Genomic DNA, 14,754 nt, shown 5'->3' on the forward strand with positions numbered 1-14,754 from the left:
CAATGTTATATTTTAATTTCGAAGGAGTTTTACATAATAATAGCTACTTTATTCAACCAATGCAAAATATAAATTTTATTTTTTGGTGCTTTTTTGCAGAGTTAACACTACTGTAAATAACCCTGATCTAGTATTTTGTCAGAAATATTCATTAGCAGAGTTGAAATAACTATTTATATCATATATCTCTTTAAAAAATTGCCTTTTTTACATCTTTGTCAGGGTAAAGGTTTAGTTTGACCTATTTACTCTACCCAGGTGTAAGCTTTTATAGAGGTTATATAAAAAAGCCTACAAAACAATTAAATAACGTATACATAAAAATTATATTAAGATCTCATAAACTAAACAACAGTACTCACGCCCAAAAAACTAAAAACTATAATAAATAGTTTTGTTACGGATTTTCAAACATTTCCGTTTTTCTCACGATAACAACGTCATAAGAATCAAGGTGGTGGACATTTTTTCCTTCTACTTACAAATATTGTGGTTAAAATATTCTTAACTTTACTGGTTTCTGAGATATCGGTGGTGGACTTTTCTACCCGCGGACGTTATATATATATATATATATATATATATATATATATATATATATATATAATATATACTAACAAAGTGTAATAATTCAGTAAAATACATACTTTTTTTAAAGTTTATTTTACATCCATACGTTTCAGTTATAATACTTGCCTTCATTCAAAGAAAAAAAAATAGTTAATCTTAGTTAGTGTTTAAGCATGAGTTTAGAATCACAATATAAATAAATATATATATATATATATATATATATATATATATATATATATAATCAATTCAGGAAATTTCTCTTTGAAAGACGGGTGTGACCTATATACGGATTTATTGACTTGTAAGCACATTTCCATGTCATATAACTTCAAAAATCCTAAGAATTGAATATAGTAGGCAATACGATTGTAAAAGTTACTATAATAATCTAGAAGAAAATAACATAATTCTAATTTAGATTTATACGTAAAATAAATTAAATTCTTCTTAATTGAGAAGATGCGAAAATATTAATATGGTTCGAGAAGAAGCTATGCTTATGTATGACTAAAGTGTAAATATTACTAGATAGTGAATTTATGCTATTTTCCGAAAATATTTGTCATTATATTACGATTTTTTTTAATATTGTCATCGACTAAAAGTGTATATAGATCTTATAATTTTACTGGGAGTTTTATAATTTTCGATCTTGTAATGTTACTGGAGACTTCATAAAATGACAAGAGTTCTAGTTTGATATTTAAAATATATTTTTGTTATTTTTAGTTTTATGCACTATCATCATCTATGTCAATCTTGTCAGAATATAGAAATGTATGGAACCTTATATTTAGCAAAAGCTCTATCAAAATCGAATACATATGTAGTTATTAAACATTTATTTTTCACTTCATAATAGCCATTTTTAGTTATGTTGTGAGTTTTGTATTAATTCATGCAAGTTTGTACTTACAATCAGTAGTTTATCGCGAAATATGTATTTACAATATAAAAATACGAACCACATGTATAGAAATTATATTTATTTTTAATAATATGCATGATATTGTCATATCTATGCTGGTCCGTTATTTTTGACAGGTAATATAAAATTAATTTATCATACAATTTTGGTTTGCATTATTATTATCGACTTACTTTAAATTTTATATATCTTATTTTGTTTCCACACGGTTGTGGAAATATTTTTACTTGATTCAGTAGAAAAATAATTATAGCAACTATTAATCAATCAGTGGATCTCAATATAAAGTAATTAAAAATAAAACTGTTACAACAATCCCTTAACGTCGTTGGTATATTTTTTAAATGTACCAACATAATTATGTTAATTTTCTTTACCAATTGGTTATCGATGATTAAGGTTTACATTTTGGCTGTTTTATTAATGTTTGCTTAGCATTCGAATAATTTAAAAAGTTCAGCAAATTACTTTAGCGAAACTAATATTTGTTTTTTTATTGACTTTGTATATACGTACGTTAGTCATATACATTTTATAAGTTATCTTCACACTTTTATTTTATTTGATTGTATATAATTGTATAGTGCACCATATATCCTTTTCTTTGTCAATAATTTTATAAAATTAGTTGAGAGGGAAATGTTTTGGTTTACTATCTCTCTCCATAGTTTTTGCCTATCCTTCTCCCATTTTTTGCACTTCATAATGGCGTGCTCAGCATCCGCCCTAGTCGCTCCACCCAAGCAATAGCAATTAGGATCAGCATTGATCCCAATTCTACTCAGGTGAAACGGAGTGTATGTATGGTTAAATCTTAGTCTACATATTGTGTTAACTAATATTGAAATATCACTGAAGATTTGCGCATATAGCTCTAAATAGAGTACTTTCATTTTGTTCTAAAACAGATTTCGGCGGACGGTTATTTCTACACTTATCAAGTTTTATTCTTCGTCAGTTATAGATATACGACTATACATCTTTACGTAAACAATATTACGATTTTGTCTCTGGTTCGTTACTAGAGACATATGTATACAGTTCTGGATTTACAGTAGGGGCAATCGGGGCTACTGCCCAGGGCGGCAAATTTTGGGGGGCGGCAAAATTTGGATAGTGAGAAAAAAATTCTATTTAATATAATCAACTTTTTTTAACAACATTTTTTATTTCAAGAAATATAATTAACAAAACATAATACGATTTCAATGCAAAATTTGGGTTGGAATAAACGTTAACTAAAATTTATTATTTTGGCTTGCCTCTCTCTCCGAACGTAAATTATCAAACTGGTTAATAAGTTATCAAATTTGGCAATTTGGCTAATATAAAGATCCGTAAACAAGCTGAAAGTATAAGAAAAATATGTTCTTCAGTTCGAGCCCTCTTAAAATGACGTATTTGTGCACTTCCAAGCTTATAGCGTCGAAAAAAAAATTAAACTAGTGACTCATGGCATTGTGCCTTAAGACAAATTACTGAAACATTCCGTACTGAAAATTACATTTTATAAAGAGCTTTAAATTTTATTGAAAAAAGAAAAAAAAACTTCTAAAACACATTTTTTGTGTTTTGAAATTTTTCGAAAATTATGAACTTTTTGCAAAGCAATCGAGCTGCGTAGCTGTTTCAGAGAAGAAATATCGAAACTCAATTACCATTTTTCGTAATTGCCTGTACCAAAAGCTAATCAGCACGTCTCCCCATCAATACAAATCTAATATTTTTTAATTATTCAAGTCGATTTCGAGAACACAGATCAACCGATTTATATTCAATTCCTATTGATAAAGAGACGTGCTGATTAGTTATTGGTCAAGGCAGGTCAAACTGTTCTGAAGATACGAGACAAAATGCCAAAAATGATAATTCAGTTTTTGAGAAAAAAGCGTCCAATAACATTCAAAAAAATTTACAGAATAAATAACTGCTTAAATTTGTGGGGGGCAGGTTCAGCGGTTTCGATGATCCAATAAAAAAATTTAAAAAAGAAACATTTGGCAGACAAAAGTAATCATAAGACATAGGCACATTAAATTATCAGATATTTTAAAGATATTATAATAATAAGTATAAATTTTGTTTACATTTATATAAGTTCTGTAACATTGTTTATCCGTTAGACTGCGACGCGGCGCTTACGCGCTTCTATATTTTGTCCCAGGCAGCTGAAGCAGCGCGATTGCTTTAAAAAAAAGTTCGAAAGTTCGTAAAATTTCAGGGATGAGGCGGCATTTTTGTCAGCGCCCCGGGGTCAAATTTCTAAATCCGGCCCTGTATGTGTATATGTATTCTATTCTATTACTATTCCCAGGAATCTGCCAATCGCAACCGAGTGGACGTCGCCGAATCGGTGCGCTTGGACGAGGGAGTTTTCCCTGTCCCCGGCGTGGATGATTCGGGCGACACTGAAGGCGCTTTGCAGATCGGGCCCGTAGCGGCGAACGTCGATCTCAAGACGGATGCTGGGAAACAACTTGTATCGAGGCCTAATGATACAACTGTTATGCAGACTCGAGACCAGGGCTTGCGCTACAATGCTGTAATACCTGATGCCTCACTAAGGTAATAACGAGGAACATGATATAACAGCAACATATTAGTTATCACATGTTATTTTGTCTCCGTATAACTGATATCACACGGTTTATTATCATCGTATCATCTGTTTTCTACCAATATTATATTTCATGTTTCAAAACTCTTTCAGTGTGTGATGAAATTATTTACTTTTCACATGAGTTCGTTTATCATGATAACTTTGAAATTAATTTTCTATTTTTATTAATTGTAAGGTCCTTTTTAATTTAGTAGAGTTTAAAATATATAGATTTTGCATACGTTCATTATTTATTAAAAATGTATAATACTAATAATTCAAATATTTAAAACTCCTTTTTGAGTGAGCGGATAACGACCTGATTAGAATGATTCGAAAAACATTTTTCTTGTTTTGACTGTGTGAGGAGATTATTAGTTCTCAAGGAAGGCAGGCCCTGCGGTTTCGGAGATATGGAGAAAACAATTCCAAAAATAGGCATTTGATGGTCATAAATTATTACAAGAAATATGTAAATCATATTATTAACGATAAAATCGAATATTTACACATACCAGGAAGTTCATACAAGTTATATTATAAAATTATGAAGAATTAATATTTTTCTGAAAATATACTTTTTAAATAGCAAGGCTTTAGATTCTTTCTAAATATAGATTGATTAATAATCTTCTATATTTATAAAAATAAGTCGGGTTTTCCTTCCTGACGAAATAACTCCAGAACGCACGAACCGATTTCGACAATTTTGCATTTGTTGGAAAGGCCTCGGGCTCCGCAAGGTTTATAGCTAAGAAAATTAGTTGTGCATGGCATCGTGCCTTAATGCAAGCTGCTGGAACTTCACGCATCGTAATTAAAAATTCGAGTAATGACATTAGTGAGAATTATCAGAATTATGCTTGGTTAAGTCAACGAGCAATTCTTGCCGCAAAGAATAATGATGTACACGCACTGAATTTCACCATTCAATCAAAAATTTCTGGCGATTTGGTGACATGCCATTGATTCCGACTGAATTTCCGTTTGACTTCAAACGATTGCAATTTCCAGTTCGCCTTGCGTTCGCAATAACGAGTCGCAAGGCCAATCGCTTAGTGTTTGCGGGATAAATTTCAAATAGATTATTTAGAAAATCATTGTTTTTCACATGGGCAATTATACGTTGCCTGTTCACGAGTTGGAAAACCATCCGCTTTGTTTGTGTTAACGTCAGACCAAAAAACAAAAAATGTGGTTTACCAAAGAGCACTTCAATCAAACAGATAATTTGCGGATTCACTTTCATTTACTTAGAGAAGTTCAACTAAAAAACACTTCATTTTTGTAATCGAAATAAATTCATTACTGTTGTATAATAAAATCAAATTTTTCCTTTTCAAATATAAAACAAACAAAAAATTTCTTCATCTTTCTCACGAAACCATCTGGTGGCGAAACGGAGTTTGTCGAGTTTGCTAGTATTATTTAAAAGTATTTATCGGGATCTTAAAATGGAATGTAAGCTAATAAAGTTTTAACCGGAAATGATATATTATTTTATCTAAAGCTTCAGATTTTTAAAGTAATTGAATCAAATAAATAGATTGTTTAAATCAACTTGATTAGTTCTTTATAAATATATATTGAAATAAGGGCTTTAACTGCAATTAATAATATAAATCATCACACTATTAATATGATTATATTGAATAGATGCGATTTGTGATTATTATGTTTTGCGTATGTGCCAAAATGTTTAATACATATGTAACAATATTTATTATTTTTATTTATTGTTTTTGTTTACTTTTGATTTTTTATGTCCCCGACTAAATATTGTTACACAACAGTTACAAAAGTTATAACCATAGTGAAGTATTAAAAAAAAATACTGGAAATTACTGGCTGTGTTGTTATTTTTAACGTGAAGTAATTGCACAATCTTTAAGTGTAATTGCTATTATTGTATGAAAGTTAAAGCTTAAATAAGAATAAAAAATGTGAGTAATTAAATGACGCATATCAGATTTAAACATATCAGCTTTAACATTTATTTAAAAAAATGAATAGTTATAGATATTTGTTAAATGTAGCAACTAAATTTGATATTGATCGATTACCATGTCTACAGCTAAATGTTTACAGCTTAAGGAAATATATCATTAAATGTTGATTATGCAAGTAAATAATTCGAATGTAAAACGTGTATCTTTAAATTCAACTAATACATTGATAAGTTTTTGATATTAAATACTAATTAATTAATTGCATGCATATATTTTAATATACAGTAAGCTGCTATTATGATATGGCTTTGATCGATGTGAGTGGCTTTGTAGTTGGTTTTAGTATCTAACATTGCGCTGAATAATAGATATTATTTTAATTCAATACGTGGCGTTTCAAAAGACAACTAAATTTGTGTTTATGATGCTGTGCCTGAAAGTAAATTGGCTGAAATTTAAGTGTGATAAACAAATGTAAGATCATCGTCAAATGTGTGACGAGTAAAATTTGTAAGCCAAAGTAAATATTGATACGAAACCAATAAAATACTTAAAAAATATAAATTCATATGTTTTTTAAACTTTTTTCGTATTTTCGAAAAGCTTTCTTGAAAACCAATATGGGCACTTCATGCAGTCGTATGAAAAGAATATTTCGTATAATCCTATTAGGTTTATTTGTTTTATTACATACACTTCGTATGCAGAGTCTTATCAATGATTAGGGTGATTAAATATCAAATACATTTACAATTTCTTTAGATCCAATAAATTTATTCAATATAGAATATAATTAAATTGAATGCTGCTACATAAATCATTGATGTATGTTATAGGTCCACCTTATGCGGTCCCTACCATCGCATAAAAAAATAGTCAATATGTCGTACGAAGTGGTTTATTATATGCAAAAATTAATAAATATTGTGAATATTAATTTTTGATCGATTTCTTTTATACGGTCCCAAAAAACGCACAAAATTATTAAAATATGAAAAGTTTTTTTATTTTTATTATCAATTATTAATTATTATAAAGGTAATTATCATTACTTTAAATATAAAAAATGAAATAAATTTTTGTAATGTTTGCTACTGAATAATTTACGCCGCTGCTCTAATATAGCTTTTGTTTTTTTATAATATGCAAGGAAAATGGTTTTTATAAAAATATGATCTAACTGTATTTTATGGCTTATAATATTATGTCTACATTATAAGATACAATTTCAAAATTAACATGTTTAATATGTTCCTAAATAAATTTTGAATCACACTATAACGTTTCAATCGTAACAGTTTTGAAACGGATGTATTCAACGTGTAATATTAAATGTGATTTTGAAATTAATTTGCCAATTATATTTTAATAAAAAGTTATAACAATTTTTGTATTTGCTGGTATATATTTTATTTAATCCTTTGGTTAAGAAAGTTTATGTAAAGTTATCAAAATATCTTAATAATGTTTTCTTTTGAATTTTGCTGAACATATGCAGATAATAGCTTTGACTGTTGAGAAATTTTAAAATTTATTATTTCTTTTTTTGCTTTCAGCAATCCAAAGGCTACAGTGTTGAGCGAATGTTCAGAATGCAGCACAACTATCACATCAGCACAGGAACAGCCGGAGCAGATTCAAAATATTACTGAAAATACTGCATCGACAGTCACTGAAGTTAACAATGTTGAAATTTTATCTGCAGAGAACAACACATCTGAAAACATCACCAGAATAGATGATATAGGGCTAATTCAAGAGGAATCGACTGAAGAAGTATTATCGAGATCTTCTTTGACTGTGCAGGTTAAAATAATATAGTTTATACAAGAGTAATTTATGTCTTGTATTTTTTTACTTTATATTGATTCTTTTCAATATATGCAGTACATACAATAATAAAATTTTATTTCAAATAATTACAATAAAATTACAATTTATTATATCTTACAATTTATATTAAAAGAAATGAGGTTTGTTTCATTTAAGAGACATGTAGAAGGATATTTTTTCACAATTTTGAAAATCTCTTCTGAAAGTATTTTCGGACCATTAAACTTTTAAATTGAAGAAGAGGAGCCCTGTTTATCAAACTTATTTATTTATTTCAAGTTGGCGACGTTATTGATTAATTTTAGTTATTGGGGCCGTTTGCTGTGCCAGCAAATTTTATGTTTGAGTTGCTTAATATTGCATAGTTGTTTGAAATATCACTTGTTGTTTTAAATTCTTCATCAATAAACAATTTATATACCATTTTAATCATATGAAAAGCAGCTTAAATTGATGTTTCCTTTTTAATTATTATATATATATATATATATATATATATATATATATATATATATATAAATCATTTGACTTTAAAAGTCGGGCGTTACATCAATAAAAAATAGTATGAAAATTTTTAGAAATTTATTTATAATTCATTTGTTTCAGCTAGCATCTTAGCCTTCATTCATTGGCAATCAATTTAACTATAAAAATTAAAACTAAAGAAATAATATGTAAGGAATTTCATGGAAAAACAATAATAATAATAAAAAAAAACTTACTTACTTTTTTACTTAGAAATATTTTCTACATTTTGGGAAATATTATGATAATATATGAAGCAAAAATCATTTTCTTAAGCAAATTCTTCGAGTTTTCCACTTTATATATGTTTATGATCGTCAATCTTTTTTTTGTTGGTCTGTCATTGTTATTCTTGTTGCTAGTTGTATGTATTTAATGTAATCATGTTAAAGATTGAATATGTTTTTAGGAAAGACGAGAGCCGCTGGGAAAGAGTTTAGGGCATGCAGTGGTCAGTGATGCTGAATCGGAGTCGGGCATGGATCCTGGTGCCATTGCTGGAATTTCTCTCGGTGTGCTCGCGATCGCTACGTTGGCTTCGGCAGCCAGCTTCGTCTTGTATCGCACGAGGTATTTGAACAACCCACAAACCCTGAGCGACAAATGCAGTAATCCCGATTCCAGTGGATACATTGATGACAGCACGATGCGGGTAATTTATCCTCATATTACTTTATAACTTATGTTTCTGAAATTAACTACGTCGCCGGATATTTATATTCAAGTCATACTGAATTATTGTTTAGCGACAAAATTTAGAAAGCATGTGTATGTCAATGCAAATTTTGCCTTTGAGAAAATGCCAATTTTCTCAAATACGGCTGTATTGATTTTAAAAGTTCAAAAGCTATTTGAAAAACTTTATAATAACTCAAAATTATTATGCTTTAAATTCTATATAATAAATAGTTTTTGAAATAAAATTTGAACTGTTCGAACATTCTTTAAAGGTTGTAAACAGATAGGTATATGGCGATCAAACCATTTTGCAATTAATAGATGAAACATTTTTTTAGCAATTTTCAAAAAATTGTCTATTTAGTTTTAAATGAAAATTACATGTATTCAACTGTTAAAAACTTTTAAACTTTGATAATTTAATAAATTAGGAATTTATTAAATTTTATGTTATATTATATATATATATATATATATATATATATATATATATATTATATTATTTATATATATATATATATGTGTGTGTGTGTGTGCTTAGCATGTGTTGATGATTATGCATAACTAATTGTTTTTATTATTTCAGGAAAATTCAGAAGAAATGTACAGTCTTGACAATGATTCCTTCCTCAATTCACTGGAGGCAATGACTATTCAAAATTACTGGACTGATAGTGTCAAACATACTAAATTGTAATGTGGCAAATTTATATTTAAGATTAACTTTATAATTTATAATTTTAACTACTTAAAAAGTACATTACATTATTTTATTAGAAACTATTGATATGTCACCCGAAATGCTGATAAAATATGATTGTACTTGAGTGTGTTCTCATACATAATTAGTTTGAGAGCATGTATTATATTTTCTTGAATGGTTGTGATATAGTTTTCAAAGATATGGCTTAAAATTTTTGTTAATTTTATGTTGTGATTTAGTTGTACTTAATAAAGCATTTTTATTTTTATTTATAACAGATACCCAAAGTTTATTTGACTACTGTAAAATCTTCAATATTATAGAAGGGCAATTTTCTATTTTTTAATTTAAATAGAGTATTATAGAACAATATATATTTATAAATTGAAAAAATGGTTAAACCATGAAATTCTGACAGTATTATAAATGTTGTAAATCTATTTTGATGTATTTTAGATTTATATAAATCAAAATATGTTTTAAAGTGTATTGGATTAATGGTAGTTTAGGCAGATTAATAATTAATTGGAAGATCCAAATACATTTCACAATTATATCATATCTAGTTATAATACACATATTGAAACAAATTTACATGTTCTATTATTACTATTATGTTATTCGATCTGGCAATTGTGAGATCAAAAAAAAGTTTTTTATGATTAACAAAAGAATTAATTTATTTAAAATTATAGGTTATTATATATATATATATATATATATATATATATATATTCGTAATTATATAAATTTACATATATATATAAATTTTGTAAGTGTTTATGAAACATGATGAAATAACAAATGCATATATGCGCCTAGCTAGTATTCCACAATTCTGTTTTCAACACAGAAACCCAGAGCAGGTAATAGCATAGGACTTTAACTTCATATCATCATTTTTAGAATTACTATGTTAAAAATTATTGTCGACGAAATCCAATTTTGTGTGTACACGTTTGATAGTAAAATATCATGTCTAATTGAATCACACTTTAATTTTAATAACTCATTATTATTGTGGCATTAAGAAATAATAAATCATCAATCTATTGAGTGAAATATTTCTAGACTAATATTGTCGAGAAGTGTTTAACATATCAAATCTTATAGGAACATTTAATTTTTTTGTGTATTGTAACAACAGTTTTCTCAAATTATATATTTATTTACAGCTTTTTATAATTTATGTAATAAGGTACAAAACATATCTGGGTATGACAAATCTAATAAATCATATTTCTACAGACCGCACATGCATTGAAGATTGGATTTGAGTATAGTGCCAGTTGTTCAGCTCGACAAGCCTTTTTTGTATTTGAGATACAGTGCATTAGATATTTTAGTTACATAAATAAAAAAGTATAAATTTATCATCTCAAGACATAACTATAGTTTTTTTTCATATTTATTGTTTAATTACAAAATAATTTTTATTTTTAGTTGTATTCCTACTTGCTGAATGATGGATAACAGAAAAAATAATTTCAAGTTGGTTGCAAAAATCTTAGAAATATATTTCAAGATCGAAAGAAATATGTAAAGTATATATTAAGATTAAAAATTGAGAAGATAATATAAATAATAAGATTTTCAAATTATAGGTGATATATATATTTAGTTATTATTTGCACACAGGCATCGTGATATGTAGAACGTTAATTTAAAAAGAAACGGCGTAATTTTGATTAATTACTTTTATTTGAAATGAGCGCCATCCCACGATCGTGACAGTGGCTGCAACTGTCAATTATGAATTATGACCAATGACATTTGATCTATCTGTTGCTATCACTCGTTATTTGAATGAGTTGTTTCAACTAAAATAAATAATAATTTAAGAAATATTTTTGATAATGGTGCGTGCATGGTATATGGATGACGAAGAAACTGATCAGCGTTTGGAACATCACAAAACTCCACCGGAATATGTGGATATGGCAGATGTTTTTGATAGAACTGGTGTTGAATATTACAAGGTTAATTTCAATGTCATTTTACATTATTCACAAATCTTATAATAATCAATATATTATTATGCCATCATGACAAAGTTACATTTCCAAAGCAGTAGGTATTGAGGGGTTTATATTTTATCTCACTAAAGTAGTACATTTAATTTGGCTTATTAGTATTGTTACTTTCATATAAGTTAATTGTTTGTCTCTTTAAATATGGATATGTAGTTTTGTTAGTTTTTGCAAAGCTTCCTCTAGTTTTTAATTCCAATAAAACATCTGAAGTCTAATTTAATTAAGCATTATTTGCTGAGAGTAATCATTCTACTTTAAACTCGACATGATCATGTAAATTCAAACTTTAGAATGCATTTACTGATATTTTAATCAATATTCAAATTCTATTCAAGATTAAGTGTGAGTCAGCTAAGTATTTTTATGTTTTAAGAGATCTCGGTATTAAATTTCTCATATATCTAAATCTAAGATATTTACTTTTTTACTTCACTTAATGATAAAATGAGTTTTGCTGCTAAATGCACTTGGGAATTCATAACTAAACCTTTCACCTTTTAATCATTTTATTTATTTTTGTCATTCTTTCCTAGAAGTAAATCACATACTAGTCTAAAAATACATGCTAAATTTATTGCATGTACACCTAAGTCTGTTTTTACACGGAGATTGGTTCCAGAAGAAACCGTGTAAAAAAAAAAAAGTGTAAAAAAAGACATTGATCTTATACAAAAATGGGTGATTTGTCCTACTCTCTAAAACCTATTAAAATTAGTGAAAAATAAGGATTTTCAAGAACAAGAATTCATGTTTATTTTAATAATAATTCCCCTAAATTAGTGCTATTCACATTTGCTTTGACCAGTAAAAATTGTTTGTACGCGCTAAAGGGGAATTCACTTAAATCTTTAAGCTAGTGTTTGCAAACTATCGATACTATCGATGGTTTCAGACTTTTTTCTTTCATAAATACTTTTTTGTGATATGAACATACATAGCAGAAAATTAAATTTGACAAAAAAATTTAAGTACATAAAATTTCAAATCGTGCTAAATGGAATAAAATCGTGTAAAAAAACTAAAAATATTCAATTTTCAAACCGTGTTATATCAAAACCGTGTACAAAAAGACCGTGTAAAAACAGACTTAGGTGTAATTAATTTTTATTGCTTTACAAATAATGATGAATTTTAATTAAAATGCTTCTTCAACATCACCTTATTTTTACTTACTTACTACAACTTTTTACTTAATTTTTGATGAAATTAAAATTTCAAGAACATCAGAAATGAGTCACTCACTTTTGGGCAGTTATTTCAAGTATTTCTATTAGAATTTTTACGTCATTTAATAGAGTATACTTACGCAGTTTTTATTATTCTTGAATATAATAGAAAAATCTTTATTTTATAAGTATAAAGGTCATTGATTTTATTATATGTCTTAGATGACAAAATTCGATTACTTTTGAAACTATCATATGAACTTTCTCTCATACTTTTTCTTGTGAAGTATCTAATCTCCTTCACCTCTTTGTAGATAGATCACTTACATTACCAGACCGATGAAGTTTTATTGAAGCTAAAATCAGATAGAAATTATACTTATGAAGATGACATTACTTGTTCTCCTGAATGCTTAAAGAATTATGAAACAACATTGAAAAGCTTTTTCAAAGAACATTTGCATACCGATGAAGAGATTAGACTGGTTTTGGAAGGATCTGGATATTTTGATGTACGAGATAAAAGTGATAAATGGATAAGAATTAATGTTGTGGCTGGTGACATGATAATAATTCCCAGTGGGATCTATCATAGATTTACCATGGATATGAAGGTAGTTTATGAAATAAGAAATTATTTTATAATAAATAAAATACACAAATATATATTTAAATTATATTTTTGGGACCTATTCTGACGCATAACATAACAGACAAATGTTATGGCAAGGTTATGTTATGAAGAACTTTCCTTTCAACAAATTAGTTGAAATTATTGACTAAATGCACAAATGTCATAAAAATGATGTTAGATAACAGGGTCTTTCTGAATTGGGTTCATAACATACGAGTGGCATTGCAGTTTATGTGTAAAACGCCTGAATGCACAGTAAATTTTGACAGTATTCAGTATAATTCACTAGCATAATGTATAGAAGCTGGACCGTAACATGGCTTTGCCATAACATTTGTCTGTTATGAGGCAGAATCGGTTTCAAAGGATAAGTTGATATTTGAAATAGCTGAAGCAATTCGTGTAAAACATACTTTATATTTACAATATGCTTTATTTCAATAAATCATATTGCTTCAACGTTCCATACATTTTTACTTTTTTTCATTGTGCAATTGAATAGATATCTATTCTTTATTTTATTTGTAAAAGAGAATAGATGATGAAGAACAAATTCATAATTGTAAATATATATTATATGATTACTCTTGTTCTTTATTTTTCATATGCAATAAATTTATAATGAAAAGTTTTAAATTATTTTCTCATTTCAGAATTACATAAGAGCAAAAAGATATTTTGTGGGTGAACCTGTTTGGGTACCATACAATAGGCCTGCAGATGACATGGAGTGTCGAAAACAATATCTTCAGAAGCTAAATGCTGCTGCTTTTTGATAAAATAACAAAATACTATTGAAGTCTCTCTTATTACCTTTTTTAAATATACATTTGTGAATAGTTACTTTATAAAAATTAATATATATATATAAAAATGTTAGAACTGAAATATAGTTATCTTTATACATTTTATGAATAATGAATTGTTTTTCTTGCATTCAAAATTTTTAATCAGGACTCAGTTCAACAGCATACATAGATAATTTTCTTAACTTCTTACTAAACAAAGATTAATTGCATAATAATTTGCAGAAAATTAAAGTTCAATTAATGTTGTTCGGATGAAGTTGGTGATAGCAATTTCTGAAAACTGTGAATGTGAATAAATCCACATTGGAAGTATTTATCATAAAC

General features: G+C 27.5%; 2 protein-coding genes across 2 annotated transcripts in view; both read left to right on the forward strand.

The window, feature by feature from the left end:
- Positions 1-9,877, forward strand: part of LOC113376826 — a 141,719-nt gene extending 131,842 nt beyond the window's left edge. The window contains exons 4-7 of the mRNA XM_026616889.1: positions 3,816-4,066; positions 7,606-7,855; positions 8,817-9,059; positions 9,672-9,877. Coding sequence (XP_026472674.1) covers positions 3,816-4,066; positions 7,606-7,855; positions 8,817-9,059; positions 9,672-9,782 — 855 coding nt within the window. The 3' untranslated portion in view covers positions 9,783-9,877. The remainder of the gene's footprint in view (positions 1-3,815; positions 4,067-7,605; positions 7,856-8,816; positions 9,060-9,671) is intronic.
- Positions 9,878-11,588: 1,711 nt separating this feature from the next.
- On the forward strand, positions 11,589-14,412 carry LOC113378018 (1,2-dihydroxy-3-keto-5-methylthiopentene dioxygenase-like). The gene is made up of 3 exons (XM_026618517.1): positions 11,589-11,767; positions 13,302-13,601; positions 14,275-14,412. Exons 1-3 carry the CDS (start codon positions 11,645-11,647, stop codon positions 14,395-14,397), a joined length of 546 nt encoding a protein of 181 aa, XP_026474302.1. The 5' UTR covers positions 11,589-11,644; the 3' UTR covers positions 14,398-14,412.
- The last annotated feature ends 342 nt before the right edge of the window (positions 14,413-14,754 follow it).

This window comes from Ctenocephalides felis, unplaced genomic scaffold, assembly GCF_003426905.1.
Source record: "Ctenocephalides felis isolate EL2017-DRISC unplaced genomic scaffold, ASM342690v1 CF-g0.4_SCAFFOLD_01886, whole genome shotgun sequence".
Classification (NCBI taxonomy): Eukaryota; Metazoa; Arthropoda; class Insecta; order Siphonaptera; family Pulicidae; genus Ctenocephalides; species Ctenocephalides felis.

Bases quoted from the DNA above. Each gene is read 5' to 3' on its own strand.
- LOC113378018 (XM_026618517.1), top strand. From the start codon at position 11,645: ATGGTGCGTGCATGGTATATGGATGACGAAGAAACTGATCAGCGTTTG. The intron at 11,768-13,301 runs GTTAATTTCAAT...ACCTCTTTGTAG, and splicing joins CTGGTGTTGAATATTACAAG to ATAGATCACTTACATTACCA. The intron at 13,602-14,274 runs GTAGTTTATGAA...TTCTCATTTCAG, and splicing joins GATTTACCATGGATATGAAG to AATTACATAAGAGCAAAAAG.